This window comes from Ooceraea biroi, chromosome 10, assembly GCF_003672135.1.
Source record: "Ooceraea biroi isolate clonal line C1 chromosome 10, Obir_v5.4, whole genome shotgun sequence".
In the NCBI taxonomy this organism is placed as follows: Eukaryota; Metazoa; Arthropoda; class Insecta; order Hymenoptera; family Formicidae; genus Ooceraea; species Ooceraea biroi.
Window position 1 is genome coordinate 3,272,176 of NC_039515.1, and position 25,301 is coordinate 3,297,476.

At 31.5% G+C, this 25,301-nt stretch overlaps 1 protein-coding gene across 10 annotated transcripts; it reads right to left on the minus strand.

The window, feature by feature from the left end:
* Positions 1-1,192: 1,192 nt before the first annotated feature.
* On the minus strand, positions 1,193-25,301 carry LOC105278338 (cholecystokinin receptor). Of its 10 annotated transcripts, XM_026973101.1 has the most exons (13): positions 25,032-25,301; positions 24,437-24,495; positions 23,882-23,917; positions 19,301-19,359; positions 18,407-19,083; positions 11,608-11,722; positions 8,291-8,488; positions 7,121-7,306; positions 6,379-6,554; positions 5,561-5,791; positions 4,701-4,945; positions 3,950-4,080; positions 1,193-3,162 (listed from the first exon to the last, which is right to left on the minus strand). In XM_026973101.1, exons 5-13 carry the CDS (start codon positions 18,785-18,787, stop codon positions 3,125-3,127), a joined length of 1,701 nt encoding a protein of 566 aa, XP_026828902.1. In that variant the 5' UTR covers positions 18,788-19,083; positions 19,301-19,359; positions 23,882-23,917; positions 24,437-24,495; positions 25,032-25,301; the 3' UTR covers positions 1,193-3,124. The 10 variants fall into 10 exon arrangements, with proteins under 10 accessions (XP_026828902.1, XP_026828903.1, XP_026828901.1 ...); XM_026973102.1 differs by lacking the exon at positions 24,437-24,495 and having other exon boundaries at positions 18,407-18,944; XM_026973100.1 differs by lacking the exon at positions 24,437-24,495.

Genomic DNA, 25,301 nt, shown 5'->3' on the forward strand with positions numbered 1-25,301 from the left:
TGCATATACTTGTTTTTTATTAATTTATTTTAATACATCCATGTTCATTAGGTCTGTGTTATTTTAATTATAATTATAATTTCTCTTTTTATAGAAGGGGATTAAATGTCGCAAGAATGATAAATGTATGTGACGTGATACATCAAGGCATTTTCGTCCTTTGGATTTTTAAGCCGGCCGTAGTCTCTGATTAATAATTTGATTAGGGTAAATCCCTTGTGGATCGATAAGACACGAGATCAACTGACCGACCTGGGACAGTACACTTTCTTGAATTTTACAAGGTCTCATGTACATGTAAATATAACACTGTTTCGTCTTTTAAATGTGCGTTTTTCACTAAGAATTATTAATTTAGGAAAAAGTGAACGATCGACAAAGACAAGAAAAGATTGAGGGATCTTTCTACAATATTAAATTCCATTGAGAACTGTTTATCCAATTTTTTTATTAATTTCTGGAATTTACCATACATTTTATTGCACACAAAAGAGAAATAAAAAAATCTATTTTACGCGCGAGAGATTCAATTAGTTGGATCAGTTGGATTTATTGAACGTACGTAGAGACCTCAACAAATGGTATAACGAAGGATAGTGAATTTTTTAAAATTTCTTTTTTACATTCTTTTAACGTTCTCTTAATTATTATATCCTATGAGTGATACGAGCAATATGAGTGATACGAAAGCCTGCAGCATTGTAATCAATTTTCTACTGGCAACAATTTTGCCCTTTGGCAACATTGCGGATATGTTAACGAAATAAACTCAAAATTCAATAAAAAAGAGCACAAAGAAATATCTTTTTACAAATATTTGTGTTTAATTCATATATGTGTATGTATTGCGTAGAAGAGAAAACCCGTGTTATATGAATCTCGCCATTAACGCTTCTTTCACTTGCTTTACGTCTATTTCGCTCATGTCTAGTGATAAAAATTACTTATCAAATCATTTTTAGTACTATCAATTTTTTTATGAACATTATTAGTTCTTGATACTATAGTAATAGCAAGATTGGTATTACTTTTTCGCACCAAGAAATGGTACTTCAATGTGCAATATGTTTTAGCAATAAAATGAAACTCTTCTTAAGCGTAGATGAAAAAGTTGGAAAATTGAGGAATACATTTAGCAGTAAAATTAAAAAAGCAATGTGTGCTTGATAAAAGATTAATCCAGATTACAAAATCATGCTTGAAAAAGTTTATTAAATTTTCTTGTCCACATTTTCTATCTAAACTTAATCTTAATTCTAATTCATTATGTTCATTTCATTGAACGAAGAAGTTACGGATGTTTCTTAAGTATTTCAGAAGAATATAAAAGGCCATGAATTTTATTTTACGAACAATATATATTTTTGCGCAACTAACTTACAACGCCGTTACATATTTTAATAACTTGATAAGGGTAGCTGAAAAATTTTTTACTGTGATATGAATGTCAAGATACATGATATTCAATGGAATCAAGATACAAGAAAAGAGGCATTAAAATAATAAATATATTCAATAAAAGTCAAGTAAGTTTTGAATGCCACAATTCATAAAATATGCTATATACACAGAAACAGAAGGCGTATTACACGCAACAAATGTATTATAGATCTGTACGATGAAAAGTACGTGCATTATATGTCTCGCGTGGCATTCGCACATGAATTTAATGTAGATTTTATCAAAAATTCTCGAACATTATATTATATCGAATATTATATTTTTGAAGCGTAATATTTTTCTGCAGATTTCGTTAAAACTTTTAATTATAATTTTGATTAAAAAGCTATCGGATTAAATCTGTATTATGTTCAGAAGCTGCAATTAGCTTGAAGTATCTGATAATTGAGCATGTGTCTGCAAACATTAATTATAAAACTGTTTCACAAAATTAATTAAAATAACATGAATCAGCGATTAAGCCAGGGATGGCATATTTGATTTTCAGATAAAATTATATTCGCCGGATAAATATATACTTTACAGACTTGCGTTAAGCTTGCCCGCGAAAGTACCCAAAGCGTTTTGTCACTTTCTGCATGCAAGCACATGAAGTATTATCTCGTAAAATTAATTATTAATCTTTCGAGAATAGCATTTTTTGCGATGCTATAGATATTTAACATGACAAAGACTACATTGTTATAATATACTTAATGAGTAAGAATCGGTGCAAAAATATAATATTATTTTAAAGATTTTGAAATACATTCGCTTTCATCATCTCTGTTGGACATGTCAATCGATTATAAACTGCACGAGTTCTTGACAAATTAATTTTATTAATCTCATAGATTGCCAATTTGTTAGATATAATACGATAAACGGATTTTTCATTTCATTTAAAAATAAAAACAAAATGTAAGGTTTTCATCTATTATCTGTTTAATTTATACAAAAATGTTAGTGGGATTAATTTTTTGAACTATTGCACGCACGGACACACGCACACGCACACATACATATTATTATAAATGAATCAGAAGATTATTGGCGATACTTCAATAGATAACATCGCAAGTACCATTTAATGGCAATATAATGTATTATTTTACAAGGAATTTTCAAAAACAAGAACAATTATTTAATTGAATAGATACATACCTTCTGGATGCAAACTAATCGATTTTTATTGAAAGACTGCCACATTATTTCCTCACTCATCCGATGTATGTATGATTCAAATACGTAAATACGTATGTACAACGTGTGAATAATCGATTAGAACTCGAAGATGATGCTTGATGATGATTCGGGGAAACACAACCTTTTTCGTGAATGTCTCAATTTTTATAAATTGTCTAAAAACTACACATGAGAACAAGTTCTGATATTTTCGTTAGATCAGAGATCAGAGATATACACTTCGCGAAACATTGAAAACACGTCAACGTTTCTCTCTTTAGTCGAATGAAAGAAGTTGAGATTGTCCATGCAGAAAGATCTCGGTGAGCAATGAGATGCGTCGACGTACACGAGTTCCTTACCGTCTCCAGGACAAGTGATTCTTCAATGGCCAGTTCCCAGAGAATATCATCAGAAGAAATAGTTCATCCGACTGAATTAAAGCGAAGATACAAGCAGTTAGTAGTGCCGCTTCGTTGTATAATTTGCACGGTCTATACTAGACGCGATCTTCCTCCTTTAGCAACCGTACCACCTCTGAAACAATGCGTAATATTTCCTTGCCACGAAGAACATATAAGAGCTACAAATAGAATCAATTAACTTTGTAAAAAACCAAATAAACTTGTGAACTTGTATTTATTTTAATTATTAATTTTTTATATTTTTATGCGAGAAATCTATAAAATAATGATAATATTGCGCGCGTTCCTTACGTGCTGCGCATTATGCAGCTCTTGCTTCACTTGTGCTTTATTATCAGTTACGCAAACTGATACTCTCTCATGAGACAAATACAATAATTATAAGCTTCAAGTAGAAATTAGAACAGGGCTAATTACTCATTTAAAACTTTCTGTTTATGTAACTGTATATGTAGCTAGCGTAAACTGGACGTACGTATGCACCTGAACGCGTGCAGAGGTGCCATCGAAATTTCAGAAGTGGAGTGTTATCTATCACTCGACTCACTATAAATCGCAATCAACGAACTGAGAAAAAAATATTTTCTCGAATGTAATTTTACTTATATTTCTCGAGCGAACAAGGCGCAACGTTTAGTTGACGTTGACTAAAAATTTAGTATAAAAATTATTATAAGACAATAATCTTATAAAGTAATAAAACCTTGGAAAGAAGATATTACGAATATTGTCATGTAATGTTTTAATAACTTAATAAACAGATAATTTTGATTATTACATAATATCACGGGAACATGATCAAATGTTAGAAATTGCAATTTCTAAATGTGAAAAAGAAAAGAGAAAGAGAGAAATGCAATGATACTAATGAGACAATCAGTTCAGCAATATGATGATACCTGATCTGGCGACGAGAGACGCTCTACCAAGATACATCGCTGAGTCGTTTCCGCTTAATTCGCTGTTATTACCAGTTTGCCCGGCATTCGCGGTGGTCGCCATTGCAACGTCATTGTGCCTGCAACTTACTCTGAAATAAAATGGAAGCCCGTTCATGCAAATTGTACGTCTGTGATAGAACGTTCCCAGCAGACAAATTAATCGTGATATTTCGCATAAACCTTGATACTAAATCAATAATTATGGTTTCCTATCGGAAATCATAATTTCTAATAAATTATCATTATTTTCCAGCGGTTACCGTTAAAAATATATATATTATAGGAGATATTTTAACGTTGCAATTAAAATTCGCGCATACATTTTATAATTTTATGCATTCGTATCGTGTATTTAAGAGCACTTTATACAACGAGCTTTGTTACTTTTGCGATTATTGTCTGCGAATCCTTAAAAGCGGGGCGCATTTGAAAGCGGCCGGGATCGCGTTAACAACTCCGGATTTCGGATGGAAACGGCTTTTACGTAATTGCATCCCTCTAACCGTCTGATCATGGTTGAGAACTCTTCTCCGGATCTCTCGCGAAATTAATCTCCTTGCGACACAGCCGAGCAATATCGACTCGTAAAGAAATTTATACGGCAGGTGGGAAGTTTCGTCTTACGTGATCGTAATCTTTTAAGCTTTCACAGCATGAGAGAAAATGCATAATACACGCATCTACGTACAACTTTAGCTGTAGACTTTACCTCCAGCAACGGTGGCAGTCAAAGAGTCCGAGGAATGCCTGACGAAATTTTTTGTTCATGAAGCAGTACGTGATGGGATTACAGCAGCTGGAGACGTAAGCCAGCAGTTGCACCAGGCTGATGCCGGTGCTTCCGACCACTGAGTACACGAGATCAGGCGCAAAGAGGTACCACGTATTGATCACATGCAACGGCGCCCAGCATACGAAGAACTCCAGCACGATCACGAAGAGCATCCTGATCACCTGCAATAGCGCGGAAGGTCCGTTCAACACGACAAGCGTCATTGTTCCGGTGGCATCTCTGATAGAACTTTGTATTGAGGAACCAACATGTATATATCGTCGCTTTCTCAATTGCGCGCATAACGTTCTGTGATCATGACTCGAATAGCGCTCTATGCAATATAATATTTTTTAAAAATTAAATTATCTATAAATTTTCGTTTTCTTTACGAGTAATGTACATAATGCATACGATGACAAATAAGATATTATAATTTATAATACATATATCCTGTATTTACGAAGCATAAGACTTCCTTTGGAAGTTGCAACCGAATAAAAGGTCAATATAAAAAGAAGTTGATGAATATCGCGCCCTAGCGTGCACCGCAATAACGTGTTTTTTCTTATATCCGCTCCAGATTCGGCGATTTCCTAGAAACGGAAGCTTACCGACGAGCTACGCCATTATGGACTCACAACGTGCGCAATTTATATGCAGTAACAAGCACACGTAATACGCGTATTAAATTGCCAAGAAATTTGTCGAGATTTTCTCTGCGGAATCGTTATTTGTTTATTTATTTGTTTATGGTAGTTCAGTAGGTTCAATTCGATTATTGCTCTCTCACGTACCTTCTTCTTCGCCTCGATACTCTTCCCCATGTAATTACTGCGTATCACGTGCTGTCTGCTGAGCGGACAGATCGAGTTCTGCTGATCCTCGTTAGAGTTATCCTTTGTCTCCCGCGTCAGACAACCGCTTCCGTTCGCCCGTATCTGAATTCTGGGTCCCTGGGACAAATCTGTACGGTGACAGTTGCCCGTAAGTACCCTGGAGACCATCGTCCGTGGTAACCGCACCTTCTTTTGGGGAAGAAAAAGAGGGAGAGACACGATTAACTATTGCATTAATCTTAGTTAACTATTTTGCACGTGTTGTCTGAGTGTTTCGGAGATGTCTCGCGGACGGCTTAACTCGCTCCACCCTAATTCCGTAAATTTATTTGACACTCGCTCAGCCGAATTCGTTCATTTTATCAAATCGTGAAATCTTAATTAGTCAAGAGAAGCTAATGATCGCGACTAAACAAATAAGAAAACTTTTATATATTCTACATTAGAATTTTTATATTATAAAAACTTTTTTATGAATTTTCCTTTCTGCTTTAATTTTCTATATTTATTTCATATTTCTATTATATCTGTATTTGGAATTTCTTCTTATTAGAATTTGAGTAGATCTGAATTTTAAAGGTGCAATATTACTACTGCAACTTTCAGAGAGAGTACTGTCTGTAATGGTAGTAAGATTAAAGTAGTTAGACAAGTAAGAGATTAAAGAAGTAATATGTTCGCAATCTCTTGTCTCCTTGGCACAACATCTTATATAAGATAAGATCGTGATAATTTGGATTTCTACCTCAAGGTAACTTTGCTCAGTATTTTCTCACCCTAGATGGTACACTTTGAGGCGCGCTTTGAAAATGTCTCGAGGAGGATGAGACGCCCCGACGAGATCTCGAAGTTAGGCCACAAGCACCGAACACCATCGTCGATCTTACACCACGATCACTGTTATTGTTGTAAGTTGAGTCCCGCATTGTCGCATTCAAACCCGCTCTTCCGACTGTAATGCATAACGCTTACAATCTTCCATCTTAATATAGATTTTAATTCTTAAAATCTTTTTAATACTTAATTTTAATACTTAATACTAAAAATGATAATGCGCGAAATTGTTTTATATTGCTCATTTAATTATAATATTCAAACTCTCTCTTTCTCTCTCTTTAATATGAAAAATAATTTGATTTATTTAAATATTGAGTTAGAGAACAAAACACACAAGTGCGCACATTTTTCCAATTTTCTCTTCGCCAGAATTTTTTTAGCGATATTTTTTTTAGTAATTGTATATTAATAATTTATATCAATAATTATATATCAATATTGTATACTAGAATTTCAGATAGTGTCACTTCGCAATAGTTTTATTATGCAATTTCTTTGATCTTCCGCATAAACTTTTTACTCAATAAGCGTTGGCTGAAAATTTGCGAGGACGAAAATGAGACTGACGGAGCCAGCTTTAAAGAATGTTGTTCCAAGATGCTGACATCAAGCATCAAGATATGACACGAAAATTGGAACAGCCACATCTGCGTCTAAGCATCGAAGTGACACTTCACTTACGTCTTTTCGTACGCGTCGATGACTGCCGTATCTCAAGCTTCAAACCGCGCCAAAGTTTTATCGCTATGAGCGAGTAAGCCAGACTCATGAGTAGCAATGGTACCAAGAGTAACGTGCCATCCAGAAAGAGATTGTATGCCCTTTCGGAGCCAACGCTTGGCCATTCCTCGCGACACTTACGTCTTCCTGAAATTTGTCAGTCATGTGATATAAAAAAGTTTAGCTATAAAATGGGTGCAACCCATCGACATTGGTGATCTTGTCTCGAGCTGTTTCTATCACATTTTCCTAGCAGAAAACAACCACGCCTTAATCGATCATGCTCTTAAAACAGAGAGTGACGCAATCTCGCATTTTCTAAAACGGAAAAACCGTAAATGTAGCCACTAATTAACTTCGCTAATTAAAACTGAATTCTCATTTCTTTCCCAGACTTTTCATTAACAAATGGAATGGTAGGTCTGAAAAATCTTGCAAATTTGTTCGACGTTAATATCATGATGTAATTAATGTGCAAACTAGTGAATTATATCAATGTAGGGGATCTAATGATTAAGAAAAAGATAGCATAATTAACTTTTTATATGTACAGTATAATTTAATATCGATAATGTCGCAACTCGACGCGACTGATTCTTGCTTCAATAGCGGATTCAAGAAACACCAAACTTGCTAATTAGCTCTGAAGGAATTACATGAGGTAACATGCACAGCGATGTTGCCGCTCCTGTATACATATAATTGTACGTCTAGATCGGTTTACATGTTCTACTATATATTCCCTTAATTACCTTAAGTATTAACTATTAATAACAATCAAACATAATTCTAATAAATTTCTAGATCCAAGATGTTGTTATATAATGTACAACAAATAATTTTAATGTGTATAATATAAATTTTAAAAAAAGCAGACACAATTTCAAAGTGTAATATAAAAACATTTATAATATAGAATTCTATATTATGTGTTATAATATAAAAGAAACTGTTTGTATGGCATTAATAAATCATAAATAAATTAATCTTATATTTCTGATATTTTACCATTAACAAAACCATTCAGCTGTTTATATATGCATAAATATATTTATTTATTTATTAAAACGGACATATCCATAAAAAATATATCTTTAATAAATTTATTATTATATACTCATTTTCTCTTACCTCCACGTAAGCTTTTTAGTCGCGACACGACGAGGATTGGCATGTTCCATGTGAGGCTAAGTGTCCATACAACAGCGATCATTTTATAGGCGTGAAATTGCGTCTGCCATCTTCTTGACTTTAACGGCCGGCAAATGGCGAAATAACGTTCCAAAGATATAGCAACTAATGTCCACACTCCCACAGAGACTGATACAGCTAAAAAAGGCACATATACATCGTGTATCGAAGTTGCCTCATAATCTATCTGATTTATCGAATCTCCAAGCTTTATGAACATGTGAACGTATGAACTAATTTTTATACCTAATCTAACGTACGTTACTTTCCATGATTCGTAATTTTTTATAACATTTAATTTAATTTAATAATCCATGATAATTTATCGGCATATATACATATACTTATACGAAAAAACTAAGCAATAGAAGAATCAATACTTATATTGTGTAATCGTACAATAGAACGTCGTCAGATTGTAATTATCGGTTTGCAATTAACGCTTTGACTTACATAGTTCTCAACTTGAGATTAAATAAATCGGTAAATTTAATTGTCTCGAAATATATCGGAAAGAAAAAGAAGGAAGCACATTGTTTTATTTCTTTCGATGAAACAATGCCGGACTAAATTGAAAGCACGTTTAATGTTAACATAATTGTTGTTAATAAAAGTATTTCGAAATATTCAGTAACAGTAAGACTATTACAAAGTTAAGTACTATTTATACGTAAAAAGAATGAACGCACACATGCAGAGAATCGTTGTTCAATTTCAATTTCAATTCGTTTTCTTCTTACTCATCAACCGTAGAAAAGAGAGGTACCAAGAGGAGTTTCGATTGAAAGTGTCGCCAAAGAGTTTTTCGCAACATACAGCTTAAAGCGCACAAATAAAGGAGTGGATTTTACAAGAAACGTTGTCGATGTTCAGACTCAATTACGCAATTAGTTCAGATTCTTCCCTGACCTACTTACGTAAGATTTTGTGTCAAAACTGTTGATGAAAAATCTTTACTAACTTGTAAGATAAAATTATGAATTTAATCAGATACTATTGCAATAAAGTGCAGTATTATAAGTACAAATTGTTCCGTTCGTGTAACACAGACTTTCCATCCAATCGACATGGCATCTATGTGTAATTAAAATGTATATATATGTACATGTCGTACAGCAGATTATTTCCCAGTTCGTATTTTCATTACATTAATTAATTTTGATTACCAGCATAATCATCAAATGATTCTTTAATCTTAATAGAGATATAATAATAAATATCACGTTATATTAAATATATCGTACTTATATATCATCTATTTGGAAAAATGTTTTCAGAAACAGATTTTCACAGATTATTTATATGAAGATTAAAGCATCGTATATAAACTTACATAAAGTAAGTATAACAGATTTAGGAAATATGAGTCATTAGAAGCCTCACATCTTAATCATTCGTTGACATTAATAATAATTTTTCTATTTCGTCTTCAATGTAATTAAAAAGGATATTATCTGATATTTTATGCTTTTAGAAGTCATAATAATAAATGGTTGTTTGTTGAACTTCCAGGCTGTCGCATATATTTCGCATAAGTTCACGTATAAAGTCCGTTGATACATTGAGAGAATCTAAAGTGCTTCATCACTTTCGTCTTTATTGATATAAATTGCGAAAAAGAACGTGCCATAGAACAGACGAGAACGTACTGCTGGTTAAATTGAGAAGGACGATGGTCTTTTCAATATCGCTCTGAAGCACCACCAATATATCCGATAAATTTCCGGTGCACTTCTCAAATATCCTTCACTGGAGAGCCTTTATATAGCAAGATGGACAAAAGAGTGCTATCTATCTTATGCACAGGTGATCTCTGCAACAGGCATCTCTGCTGTTCTATGTTTCCGTATTCAATATATGTAGAAAGAATATACGATGCAAAAGGAATTGATCATTTTTCAGGTAATGGCTGAATAAATCATGTAGGCCAAGTTACGATATAATATTGAGTGTATCATCTTTCTAAAACAATGAATAAAAATTAATAAAAAATATTTAATAACAGTTTATACTTCATATTAAATAATCTCTTTCCTGCTTAAATATTTTTTATTCTGTTAAAAAAAGAGATTAAAAATAATTCTTAAAATTTAGCTTAATTATATGTGTTTTAAGATGATCTAAATCCTTATTATTACAACATACATCTACAACATACAAAGCGCTTAATAACGCTTATTGTTCCAGTCACATTTTTACAAAAATTTACATGAAATGCTTCGGATTTTGCATATTAGTCATACACCAATGCATATTAGTCATACACAATCTCATTAATACATTTGATAATATCGCGACACGGAAACCGCTCATTAGGTGAGACTAAAAATAGAGATTTTGCTAGAGTGGCGTCTCATTATATTCTATCTGTTATATTTAATCGCATTGTACCTTTATCGCATTATATTTCTTTATCCGTAAAAGACCATTATTGAAGATTTCTTGTTTCTATGCTTGAGAAATGGATGCAAATGTGAATTTAGGTCGCTTCGAAACAGACTCGGCTATGATATAATCCGCAATAACAGAAGGGAAAACTAATTATTCCACGCTTACCTGCTTGGCAAATAAAAATGTCTCGAGAAAAAGATTGATATCTATGACGTGACGTAAAACGCATATTACGCTCACACAATTTCAATTTCAAAGCAGATTTTGCCGGAAAGAAGATTATACCGTATACGTATGATACGCCCACGAACTTTCATTTACAATTATCATGTTATTCATCGCGAGCAGTCTATCGAAAAAATGTTTAAAACTTCAAAGGAATAAAAATTTTATATAAGACAAGCGATGCATGATGATCTTTATCCTCGATTCCTTTTTCCATAAAACATTCTTGAAATATTCGCTTAAAATATGTGCATGATGGGCAGATTTGTACAATGCTGCGCAAAAAAGTCAAAATCGGATTTATAATTGTGTAACCATATTCGGATCACATAACTGTAAAACTCAATGTACGATGAAGATCAAAAGAAAAAAATGTCATAAATTTATGTCTTATTAAAAAGTTATGAACATTCAAAGAATCACCAGCAAAATTGTTCTTTACGGTTTTACGTAAATCTTTGAACATTTATAACTCTCTTTAAAAAATTATACTGATTTTATTTATATATATATTACATATTTATGTATTACATGCGTGTGTGATGAAGCAAAAAAATTTGAATGCTAACTTTTAATAATAACAATTAAAACGTTTAAGTCGCTAAACATAATAAGTCGTAAAATCTGTTAAGAAACTTTACCTTGAAAATATGGTATCAGTTTGCACATCGTAAGACCGAAGACAAAATTCTTAAGAATTTGACCAAGAAGAGTAAACGGCATGCAGAATACACCAAGTAGGAGATCCGATATAGCCTGAAACAGAAACGAATAATAATTTCATTAATATGTCTCGTACAAAAAACAGGAAATTTAACTCAAACCGCAAGATAACACAGATGATTGTACTTGGATTGTATTTTGAACGATTAAAATGTAATGTAGAATAAATCCGTGAAAAATAGTTTTAAAAACAACTTGACAAACGCAATAGCCATAATTCTGTTTGCGAAATATGAATTGTTTCACGCGACAATCAACGGTATTGCATCCCACGGAGATTTGCCTAAATATTAAAATGTTAGAATCGCAGGATTTCCACAACATATACAAACCAACCGCGTTAATTCTGTATAAACAAACAATTACATTTTTTATATCGACGTAAAAGCAGTCTTTAAATTTGCATTAAATTGTGCGAAAATGTTATGAAACTTTTGTTTCTTACTTAAATTTTAATTTTTAATATAAAATTATTTTTGCATTTTTCCATCTCGGTTTAAAAAGAATTTGACGGAATAAATGTTGGAAACATATTTTTCACTCTCCTGATTTTAAAACATTTCAAAATATTTTATTTGATAAAACTGGATTACATAAAACGTAAAAGTGATCAAAGTGTTTAACCACAAATGGTTTTAAATCAGTCAATATTATTCGAGCGTTATGAGGCGTTAATGTTAAACAAAAAACAGCCAGATTTGTGGGAAAACAATTAATGGATTTTGTACTACGAGCTCCAAAGACCAACACTTTGTTGCCCGTTCGTGAGTTTTTAATAAAAAATTGAAGTAATGTCATTTCACAAATGTATTTGTCTGACAAGCACCGTGCGACCTTTTCTGTTTCAAAAAATATAACATTTTCGAACATTTCGAAATCATTGTTTAATTATATTGATTAATTCCAAAAAACAAAATAAAAAACGATAAATACACGGGCTACGAATATACTATTGAATGTATTTTCCTACAAAAGAAAAGTTTTCTTACTGATAGCAGAAATTTTTGCACTAATTGGAAAGGTATTTACTGCAGGAAATATGACACAAATTATATATGTGTATGTGTTTCCACGCGCATACACACACACGCACATTAATAAAGCAGCTTATATTTACAAAATCACGATACACTATATTAAAATAAAATCTGATAAAACATGAAAACAAGCAAATTAAAATCCGTTTAAAATAACCTGCGGTAATTGATTTTTCTTCGGCATGAGTAAATTATATTCATCCATTCTATAATCTTGATTTTAAATTCTTCGCGAAATATATAATTCGAACAAAAATTGTGTCCACCAAAAAGAAAACGAAATTTTCATTCTTTCTTTGATATTTCTGATCAGACATGATGGTAAGACGAAAACAGCATCCAGTATGCTTCGAGACAGCGTCTTGAAAATGGAATACATATATGTATTGTATAATCGTATCCTCTGCGCGAAAAATTTTAGTCGATAATTATTGAAACAGAGATACCCCTTTGAAGAAAATTTGAAGGTAGCCGTAATAAAAATTCCCGAGACGATTCTGGAAGCTGACAAAAGAAGCTGACAGTGCGCCGTGGCGAACTGATTGGCCGTTGTATCATATTTGAACTGATATAATGTCAATTCCGATATTTTTCAGATATATTGTACGCGCGCACCTCTATGTGTATAAATATGAAGTAACATACAATAGAATGGAGATAAAATTTCGATATATCAATATTGACAGAAGCAACTTACAAATTTTTATTGCAGCTATAAAAATAACGTTATACAAATAATAGTTAGATATTGACTCAGCAATTTCGAAGATACTCTGTACAAATAGGAAGATAAAAAACTAGATAAATAGTATCAAGGTAGAATCGCTTATTTTCATTCATTCATTATCGATCATTCCTGATTCATAAAAACACCAACGCGCGGTATTTCACAGTGTCTCAACTTTGACATTTTATTATACGCAATTAATGAAAAAAGTTATTTAATCACTTTTTTTCATCAATAAAATGAAAATCAATTTAAACATCATATATTTTTCATACATCAAATCATTATTTATGCACCAAATTAATATAACAAAATTATTATTTGTGCAAACTTGCTCAAAAGATCTATATAAATGTCGGTCGCTTGAACTCGACATAAAATGGATAATGAATAATCCAAACCCTTTAAAATATCATCATCAGGTAGTTCATCAACCAGTTTTTTATCTTTAAGATTTATAAGTTTACTGAAAAATATAATTCCTGAATAAAAATTTGATCAATAAATTATATACGTCAGGATATTATCGTTTTTCTTCCTGTGATGTCAAAAACGCATTTGCGCATGTATAAATAAAGCCTATGGCATATGCAATCACCACTACATTTTATTTATGACGATTTGGCATATACTCTTAAAAAACTGGCAGAGTGTGTGCCCGGCATATGACATTGGATGGAGGACCAAAAAATCGTTGTAATAACGAATTCAGAAAATGGACGATACCATTCGTGATGCTCTGTATGAATGCGCAGATACTTTGAGATTTCAAGCTACGAGGTTGTTGAAAGTTTTCTCGTGCATAATATTTCCAGCTCCAGTCAAATGCAGTAAAGAAGATACATATTATGATACACTAAAATCATAAAGAAATATTTATTGACCGCGGCGGATAAATTCGCAGATTGCTGCAACGTCCACGAACGTAAATATACGAGAGATGGGAAGAAAAGAAAGAGAGAAAAAAAAAGAAAAGGAGAGGAAAAAGATCCGTTTCACATCTCTGCTATATTTATATTTCTATTATAAAAGAAAACATAAAAATTGTAACACGTGTATAAAATCATGTTGTCGATTATAATTGAGTGATTGCAACGTTTATATTTTTACTCCAATTCTTTCTCTTGTACAGCATTCGACACAAATACAATTACGTCAGTATTTATTTATTCTATACAAATGATTTGATTTCTAAAGAAATTTTGCGTTAGTCTATATATTAAAATTTACTTATTTTATTAAAATTCGTACGCAGTTTTGCAGAGAATTCGATATATGAATATTTGTAATGTTTCAAAATTTATTTTATGTAAGGTTATATAATATTATTGTAATCTGAACGAAATGATAACGATATGAATACATATCGTAAGTTTTATATTACACTACTTACAGAATTTAATTAAACACAAAGTTGCATGAATCATCATTTATGATCAAGCAAAAATTTAAAAATGGAATAAAGTTAATAAATCATATATTGTTCAGTCTTACGTGTATATATGTCCTAACTATTGAATTAATATTGAATTAATAAAATTATTAATACAATTCTTGAAATATTTATATGTAGATTCTCAATACTCTGTATACTAAGAAAATTTCTGTTGCAAACATGTGCACTTTTCATGGTTTTTTAAATTTTTGTTTTTAATTCCTTTTTCTTGTTTTAAAAGAATTTTTAGTACTTATTCTTTTTTTTATTCAGAGAACATATAACGTGATTTATTGTTGATACGACAGTTATTACAAACTTTCCGCACTCGCGATGAAATGCTTCGTACTAAATCACATTTATGTAAAGAAGCACGTACAACGCGTTTGCAATTATGGGGCTGCGCAACTGCATTGTCTGATGAAAGTTCCGTCCGAAGTCGTTTTCAGAAAAGCGGTAGCTTCTCTTTTGATCTTAATATAATATGTTTAATCCCCAAAATGAACTTTTTCATCTACCTTTCAGCTTACATTATTTAATGCAATTTATGTAATTTAATCATCTTGTTCAAGAGTTTAGCAGCAGTGAGTAGTAGACAACTTAAATAACATGCCTTTGATATATTTAATATGTTTTATATGTCTGTGCAAAGAACTAATTAACTAATTACCAAGACTAATTACATTTGTTAGATATCTGCTGTACGTCACTTTATTGAATAATAATCATATAAGAGAAAAATCTTACTTGTTTACCAAATAATCGCCAGTTGTACTATTTGCTTATATCTTACACGTCGATTTATCCCAAAATTATATCGCGCACGTCAATTAAAGGATTATCTCAATGTACATATATTACTGATTTATATTATCTCGTTTATATTATCAATATTACACCGTGTATTACCAATTAATAGCTATTTCAAATATTTTGCACGCGCGTGAGTATTAATTATGCATAAACTGCTTATATTGTTTTCAATACTCTGCAGCAAATGTTTTTAATTGGATGTTTTCCCGAGATGAGCAGTAACGAAATAGCGAAGAAAATAACAAGATGCAATATTCATCGATTTCAGTCGGTTTCTACCGATATTTTGTGAATATTATTTGTATTTGCATATGCATGCTGTCGATATTTCTTGCCTTTGAACTACTTTCATAATTCGCGAACGCAACTTTGAGAGAGATCTGTCGGTCAATATAAATATTCAAAAATTAATACATTTCTTCGTGAACCATTTTTCTATACGTGTGTATACTGTCAGAAAGAAAAACATTTGGAACAGTTGATTACTCTCTCAAAATTTACGCAGCAATATAAGCAAATGCCGTAAAATACGCTTATTGAATGCTCCGTATACAACCGATCGGAATAAGATACGTCAACATAAAAACTTATGCGATATTTTATCAATATTGTAGTTCTCACATCTAGCTTTCGATAAAATTCTGACAATATATTCCATTACCACAACGTTTGTATTTTTAACCAATTTGCGAAAATTGGTTAAGTTAAATTAGATGAACGTAAATGTTACATATCTTAAAAACTTGATAATAAATTTTAATGATAAGTATATTTAATATAGGTGAATATAGGTAAACAACTAATACTGATTACGACAAGAAATTTCGAATTTATGTAAGTCAAATGCTTATTTAGAAAACATTTTCCTGTAATGAAACGAAATTAATAGATCAATCATTCTAATGGATAATGTCCATTAAAGATCTTTCGAATTATTTACTTTATCCGTGAACAATCGCGCGCTTATCTTCATTGAATATGTAGCAGGAAAAGGTTTTGAACTTCCAACATTTCCAACGTGACCAACATCCCTCATCTCTTCCGTTTGTCGGCGGAATGCTGACAACGCACACGTGATGAATTGCTAGCAGCTGGTGCAACTATAAAAATGTTGCCGCTGGTGGCTTTTTTCGTGGCGAACGAAATATGCAAAAATGGTTCGGCAAATAGACAGGCGCACGGGACCGTGGAACCTTGAATCTTCTGCTCTCGTGTAACTACCCCTCCTATCTTCTTTTAGTTTTATTTATTAACTTGCGCGTGAGCCATCGAGCATTTTTGCTCAGGGACCTGCACGAGACATCGTAAAAGTTGCGAGAAATATTGCATGAAGCGGACACGCGATATTATTTCTTAAATACATTCACAAAATTTAATATCTAGCTGAAATAGTCTATGGATGCAACGTTGCGTTAAATGATGATATGTATTAGCTCTGCAAATATTATATTGGCGGATGCAAATATTATATTAGCTCTGCAAATATTATATTAGCGGATGCAACATTACTAAAGAGAAAATATTCGTTTCGCTATTGTCAAGAATATACATTTATACGTATATGTTTTTCACATTATTCTTCTTTTCTGTTATTTTGCAGCACGATATTGCATCGCAAGACAGTCATTTCATAAAATGGCATAAGAAGGCTTAAATAATTGCACGAGACAATTATGATTAACTTTAATGAAAAAAGAAAAAACTAGAATTATAAAACATATCATTATAAAATTTTTCACATTTGCATATAATAATTATTATCGTGCCACTCAAGAAAAATAAAATAACATTGGCTTTTTAATGCTAATTAAAAGAGCACCTCTTTTTGATACATTCATCATAAAAGAAAAACAATGGAAAAAGGGCATTTTTTCATCACGAGTTTTGAAACACGGCGCAAAATGAATCGAAATTAGTATTTGCTGATAGTTTGCATGAATTTTCAATTTTAAACATATGTACGAGAAATTTCATGAAAACTTATTCAGCTTCAGTGAATTCAATTAAAATTAATTATGCAATAATTCAACATTGCCACATTTTGTCTCTAATGTAATTGATATGAATAATCCATCATTTTCGAATATCACAATCGATCATCAGCGTATTATAGTCAAATATATGAAAATATCAAATCAATCGGTGAGCTCTGCGATAAAAAATTTCTCTGGCAATATTCCTATCGATAACGGAGTGCACGTGTGTTACAAACTTTAATAGTGCTGCATATTCATGAATAAAAAACAATACCTATATTTCTTTTAAAAAATTACAAATATACGTTACTATAGTATCTATTTGATCTAATGTTGCATTCAAAAATTTTTATTATTAAATATTTGAGGCTTTCTCATTGCTGCTTATTACAATCGAATTTGTTCGCACCATCTCGGAAATCCCAAATCTAACCTTATCAGTAGTTTAAAAAAGATCGTTATAATACACTTTTGTTCTCTCACTTCTCGTATTTCGAAACTAGCAATAAGTGTAAGAAGTCATGTAGAGTGTGTGTGTATCGTCATAATGAATAATTTCTTATCACTGAGCTCTTCATTTCAAGTATTGCAAGTATTTCAAGTCGTTTAGACACGTCTTCTACTTTTCTGTCATTCCCAATAAAAAAACATTGAATACTGTCCAATAGTTGAAAGAAGACAGGCGTATTTTTCGCGTAAAAGAAATTAGATAAAATTAGAGAGACTTACCAAGTTTAACAAATAAACGTTTGTCACCGTGCGCATTCTTTTGTTCCTCGCCAGAGTGATGAGCACCAAGGAATTGCCGACGATGGAAAGGAAGAAGATTGTACCGTATAGCGGTATAATGAGATTTTCCAAGATGCTAGCTTGGCCTGATGATTGTCGAATGACCGGCGACGTGACATTGGCGATGCCGGAAGTGACGGTAGAAAATTGGGGAAGCTCGGTAATGATCAGCAAGTCGTCGTCGTCGGTCCTCGAAGCACCGAAATACTCTGTGGTAACCGGGTTGTTGGACAAATTGTGTCCTTGAATCGACATTTTTTTGTTGCATGTGCTCTTCGATCTTTCGTCGTCTTCTCGTTGCCTTTCTCGTCGCTGGCTCATACGCTCATGTCCGCGGCAATATTTTGCTGCGCTGTATTTTACGTCACTTTGAGATGTTCCTTTTCATCGAGTTCTTATCACGGAATTGTATTTTCGAACGTATATTTTATTTCTCATTTGTTAGTTTTTCTATATCGTTCTAAAATTGAAAGGTGTACTACAAACGTTTTAAAATCCGTCACATTATTTTATACAGTATTATAAACTTCTTGTATATATATTATTATATTTCATATATTGAATTATTTCATAATTTCAATTTGAAACATATTTTTCAGCATCTTTTCTTTGCGATTCTATTACGGTTTCGTGAATAATTTATTTATTATCATTTTATTTCAATTAATTAATTAGTTAATTATTTATTTATATTTTTGCGAATTGTTTAGAGAACGCTTAATTATTTTAATTAATAATAACTTTCTCGAACATTATCAAAAATATTATGTTAATTAAGTTAAAGAAAATAAATAAAAAGATATTAACATTGGCACTTTCCAATTCTCTCCTTACCATATAATTGTAATTTCAACTAGTTCGAACTTTATGATAGTGTCTTGTGTGATGGACACCTGTAAACAGAATAAAATGTAAAAATTATTAAGTATCAAACAACAATCCTGTGTATAATGTTGCATGATTAATTATAAATAGAGAGTACGTATATTTATACAATTCGTTAAGAAATATTTTTATTCTTCAAATTCATATATCCATATTTAATTAATAATGCAAATTGTTAGAATTTTTGTATTATGCGGCTTATTTATTATCCTTAATTTTTAATTTTGACATTTATTATCTCTCGAGATGTTGCATGTTGATTATTTAAAATTAACGCTTTGAATGCAACTCCTTTTACAATATTTTAGAATACATAAAAACAGTGAAATGCAAAATGTGTATACACTGATCCAATTGATGTAACCGATCGAGTTTGCGTCAATTGTACTCCAAATTATTTTATGGCTATTTGCATCTGACAACGTAGACAGCACTATTGCAATAAAAAAGTTTTGCGTTATTTTGGTCTTTGAACTTTTCCACGTTGCTCTTTTCTCATATTTATCTTCCAGGGAGGAAAAGTTCTTTTTTTCACAATTTTAGCAGTTAACATTATGACAGTTTTATCGATTAGCTGTTATATAATATATCGTACTTTTAAACACGCCTAAATCTTTTCTCTTTGTTTTCTAATGTTCCAATAAAGCTCAATGTACATTGGGTAAAAAAAATTTGTTCATGTTTTATTGTTTTAAAATAATGTTATAAAAGGAATAATGGATATGGTTCTGCAAAACATTTATCATCTTCATTGTTATTATAACATGCGAGTATCAATCATACTACATGGTATTGTTATATGACAATTGTAATGTCGAACAGTTCGAACATTAATATATTCATAAACAATATCGCGAGGAAGAAAGTATCGATAGTAAAATGCGCAATAAAGTAAAAGCATATTCGCGACGCTTGATCTAATTTTCTGAAATTCTGATATGATTATAATATTATGCGCGCACGTAGTGAGATATTAGCACGAGTAGCTTGCACTAGCAAAGTGCACTATCAAATGCGTCGTTGCGTGACGGCGAAATTATGAATAGAATTTGTTTAAAGTTCACGCGTGGTTTAAGTAACTTCCCTACGATACCTATCGGAATGATGTGACAGTTTTCAATGATTTATGAGCTTCGTTCTATTGTGCCACTATGCGATGTAATAGCTGTTCCCACGACGTATATTTTAACGGCAATTATTAAAACAATAAAACATATAATTTAACGCAAATAAATCCCTTAATAAGCTTAAGAATTTGTTTAAACAATCGCGATAATATTTAATTAAATTTCATTATATAATCAATAAGCGCAATAAAACGCTACCAAATTTTATATGTTAATGATAATTTATATACTTTTTCTATATTATTTTTCGCAGATTGCTTTGTCGGGTGAATTTGACAAGAGAGAAAGGGTTCTGTTACAAAGTTCCAAATTGTTTTCAATAAAACTTGTGACAAATTCAGTAAATTTCTCCGCGCGCGCGAGTAGTATTTTGTAGAATCGAGTTTAGTATTAGCACCCCCCAGCAGAACCCAATCTCTAATTGGAGTGTAACCGCGTCCGAAGTCGAAAAGCAATATTCGCGGGATTGATAAATTTTCATCTTGAATGGTTGGCTGGGGTTAACCGAAGTCCGGAGTAGCTAGCAAGCCGTTTCACGAGCTAACGCATTAAAGTGTTAACGTGTTCCAGTGCCTGAGACAGTTTCCACAATTGCCAGCGCGCGTGAACGACTGCGAGCATACGATGACACCCCATTCCCATTTATACACTTCAACACACCCGAGAAACGGATGTGGAACGGGAATGAATTTCTGAACCATCGGGATACCGAAGCCGAGATAGGTGTACGTGCCGTGTACTCAGTTAAACGTAGATACGTGTGTACATACGTACGAGCGCGTGTGCAAAGGATATTTACTGCTGTGCGATTAACATCGAGAACGGCAAACAACGAAATGCTTGAATAAGTGTTTCAATTGAATTTATAATTTCGCGGAAAGAAGAAGGAAGAATCAACAAAAATGATGATTCGCCAATCTCTTCTTCCGAGAAAAAGTTAACACCGATTTTATTTTTATCTTTTTTGTTTGCCTTGATAATATTTTAAGTTTTAATATTTTAATATTTCACGATTCTCCTGAAACTCCTTTGTTCTAGAGAGCATCTGCGAGTTCTTTTTAAAGTCAAATGGATGTTATGAAAATATCTACGAAACTTTAAGAACTTTATTTAAAATTGGGAGAACTAAAAAATGGGAAAATATTCATACATAAATTAATTCATAAAAACATATGACGGCAAACATATCTCTTCTCGGCTGAATGAAAACGGGTAGACAGGGAAGATGTAAACAATTTAATATGAAATTAGTAATGCAATGTTGCATTAGATGTTCGGAGCTCTTCCTGCCATTTGTGTGCACGTATCACTTGCTTCAAGTGTGTCGCCTAAATGAACTCTGGTCAGGTTTGCTTATATCGCGTAGAAATACGGCACATATGTTACACATATTATTATGTACTTTACCGTAATCTTCATGAAATGAGAAATGATGGACTTATGAAACAAATATTAACGTTCAGAGAGAAAATGCTTCCCTTTATTTCAGTTTTCTTAATTTGCATACGATGGCCCTGAGCAAATAGCGTATATTTGCATTGTAATTCTTCTGAGACACGGACTCATGTAATTTTCTTTTTTATTTCGATCTATCAACGAAGTAAATAAAATTGATTATCATAACAGGATCTGACAAACAGCGAAATCAAACCGCATATTTTCACATTAAGAAATTATGGATGTTAATTTATTAGATAAATTTGTCTTCAAATTTCGTCTTCAATACTTGCGGGTACCTAATACTATGATAATCAGGAAATCATTGATATTATTTGATCTTCATATCGTTTTCTTTGATAGCGATGAGTACATCGTGTGGCACTCTTCACTTTATTAATTTATTTTTGAATAATTTTAATTCTCTTCCATACACTATGATCCAAATCTAATCATCTGTAAATTCTTCCTTTTTCTAAAGATAAAAATTCAAAAAATTAAAAGAACGACATTATAGAATGTCAATTATAGAATATTAAGCTATAAACATTTTAATTCATGAAAATTTTTAACAAATTTTTTTATCAATTAGAGAAGAGGTGAAAGTACTAGTGATATGTTATCTTTCACAACATTTGGAAATATCAAGGACTGATTATAAGTACGAAAAGTACCGAATGGCACAAATGGCATTTTCAGAAAATCCGGGACATCAATCAGACTTAATACTCTTTCGAGTCTGATCTCCTTATCTCTTGGAAGCCTTCCGAATATTCTTCAAATACAAGCGGTTCATCCGAAGAATGGAAATGATGTACATAACAATTGCTTAACGTATCAATCATTCATAATAATTTCGCTTTAGCTTCTTTTTCGTATAATGAATTTTGGCGCGCACTAAATGTTGCTACACGCAAATCAATATAAAAGCAATTATAGTGATAACAGCTCAATAAGTGCTTCCAAACCACAAAAACGATTCGTGGAAGCTCGTCCGATTACTGAGGCATTAATGTATTTAACAAGAAACGTGTGATGATGTGAATCAACAATAGTGTAATAACATATGTAGATAACATATGCATATAACGTATAAACGGTTGCTCCATGCTTGACACACGTGACAATATTTAACATAATTTGTGTTACGCGTTTCAATGCTCATGACACTTTTACACCGCGCCTGTAGATTTCGGTAAATTCGTATGTGATAGCATTTAATATTAATCAGTGCACATACATACATTAATGTTGCCGCCAATGCTATTAATCTACTCACACATGCTATTAGTCATCCTAAAGCGGTAGGCTTTTGAAAGCTAATCACCTCCATAATAATAAATGTGTTAGTTTAGTATACAATGGTTAGTACACGGCATTGCATTCACAATGTGTGAAGTCTATTATGTGTACATTGCATTTTTACAACATTTGCGCTAATATTGAGATTAATGTTCATAAAAATCTGCACGATGTATCTTGATGCATCGAATCATAAATATAACGTATGCGATGAGTTATTGAGCTATTACAGTTCTAGATTTCACGATAATGTTCACACGAAGGTTTTGACTGTAAGAGTATGTATAATATTTAGGTAATACAAGATTTATAAAATGTAGAATAATATTTTTATAAATATTTTTTATCGCATTATTTTTCGTTTAAAAATAAATATATGTAGCAAGTAAATCTCTATGTCTTCATATTATCAAATAATAATAATTATTATAAATCATTGCATTAATATTTTCAAATAATAACAATAAGTGTGCTACATTATTTTATTAAATCATGCACTTGTATAATTATTATTTGAATAATATTTCTCATTAATAATGTGTCGATAATTAATAATGTTTCTATAATTTAATTAGATTGTATGTATATACATATATCATTTTTTTAGAAGATTTATCACGGAAAAATTAGATACATATGTATGCTAGCTGGATCTGGTACTCACCAACATATCGAACATCCGTAAATATCGACGAAATCACTAAAACATTTGGTATCGCGTAAAATTTCACACTTTATTTCAATATGCAATCATGCGTGCAAATATTTCATTTTACACAATTTAAAACTGTTCATCGTTATAGAAATAACATACCAATGTATAAAATCAAGAAATAACCAGGATTTTTTGTAGCTTTAGTGTGTATGCACATTACGAGAAAATTTCAATTCATAATTTTTTAAGGAATAAAAAAATCCTTTTAAAATATTTTTTATTATGTTGTAAAACTAGTTTAGAATAAGATAATAGATAAAATTCTTATGAAAAATGCACAACTTTCAACTATATGATGTGTTCGTGATAAGCTCTCGCATAAGAAAAGTTATTATTAAAGTTATTATATCTAGTTAAAAGTTGTTCTATGTCTAGTTTAAAGTTATTTTATGCCTAGAAGTTCATGAAAAGAGATGATTTTTTTTAAACAATTCAGAGTTATTTCGAACAGGAAATGTCATGATATATTGTATTTTTATATTGCATATTACGGTTATAACACACATCATTGTCACTTCATCTGATAGAAAGTTGAAGAAGCTTAATTGTGTATCTGTTGATTTCTGCTGGAACAATCGTTAAAAGTTAGTTCAAGTTTCATTCAATTGATTGAGAAGTAAGAATGTAACGTTTTATTACATCTTCGCGTATAACTTTCCATTCATTTTGCTTGTTTGGAATGTTATCACGATTGGGATTTTGTATAGCTCGAAAATAATTTTAGATCTTCACACGCAATTTTATAAAACATATAATTTAAATTTCATGTTTTATTTCATAATTCATGTTTGAACAAGATAACTTTTTGTATATAAATACTGAACTATATATGACCAAATTCTTTATTTTAAATTTCTCAAAAATATTGGTAACATTTCTATTTAATTCTATTAATTTTTAAATGAGATGTATTTTGGGAAAATATCATCAAAGTATAATTATTTCATATCTATTTTCCAAAATTTCTTTAATAAGAATCCGAGTATTTTATATATTATATATTCTTTAAGGTTCAGTTTTATAATCGTGCATATTATAATTATTTTATACGGTTAATTAATTTTAATCACATATATTTAACTACAGAATTAATACAAACTTCACTATAACAGTGTTTATATATAATATTTTAATAACTTTTTCTTCTATCTGACTTAAAACTTCAAAGAAGCACATGAAAAATTCATTATTTCACCATCGATGAATAAAAATTAACGCTAATTATATTTTTTATAAAAATTTAATTCACATCCAATACGGAGTTGTCTTCGCGACTACTAGCAAGTAGTAACGACCAACGTATAGCAACAAACAAATCAACGGCACGTACGCGACGGATCTGCGCCGCTGACTGAAACCAGGCTGGCTT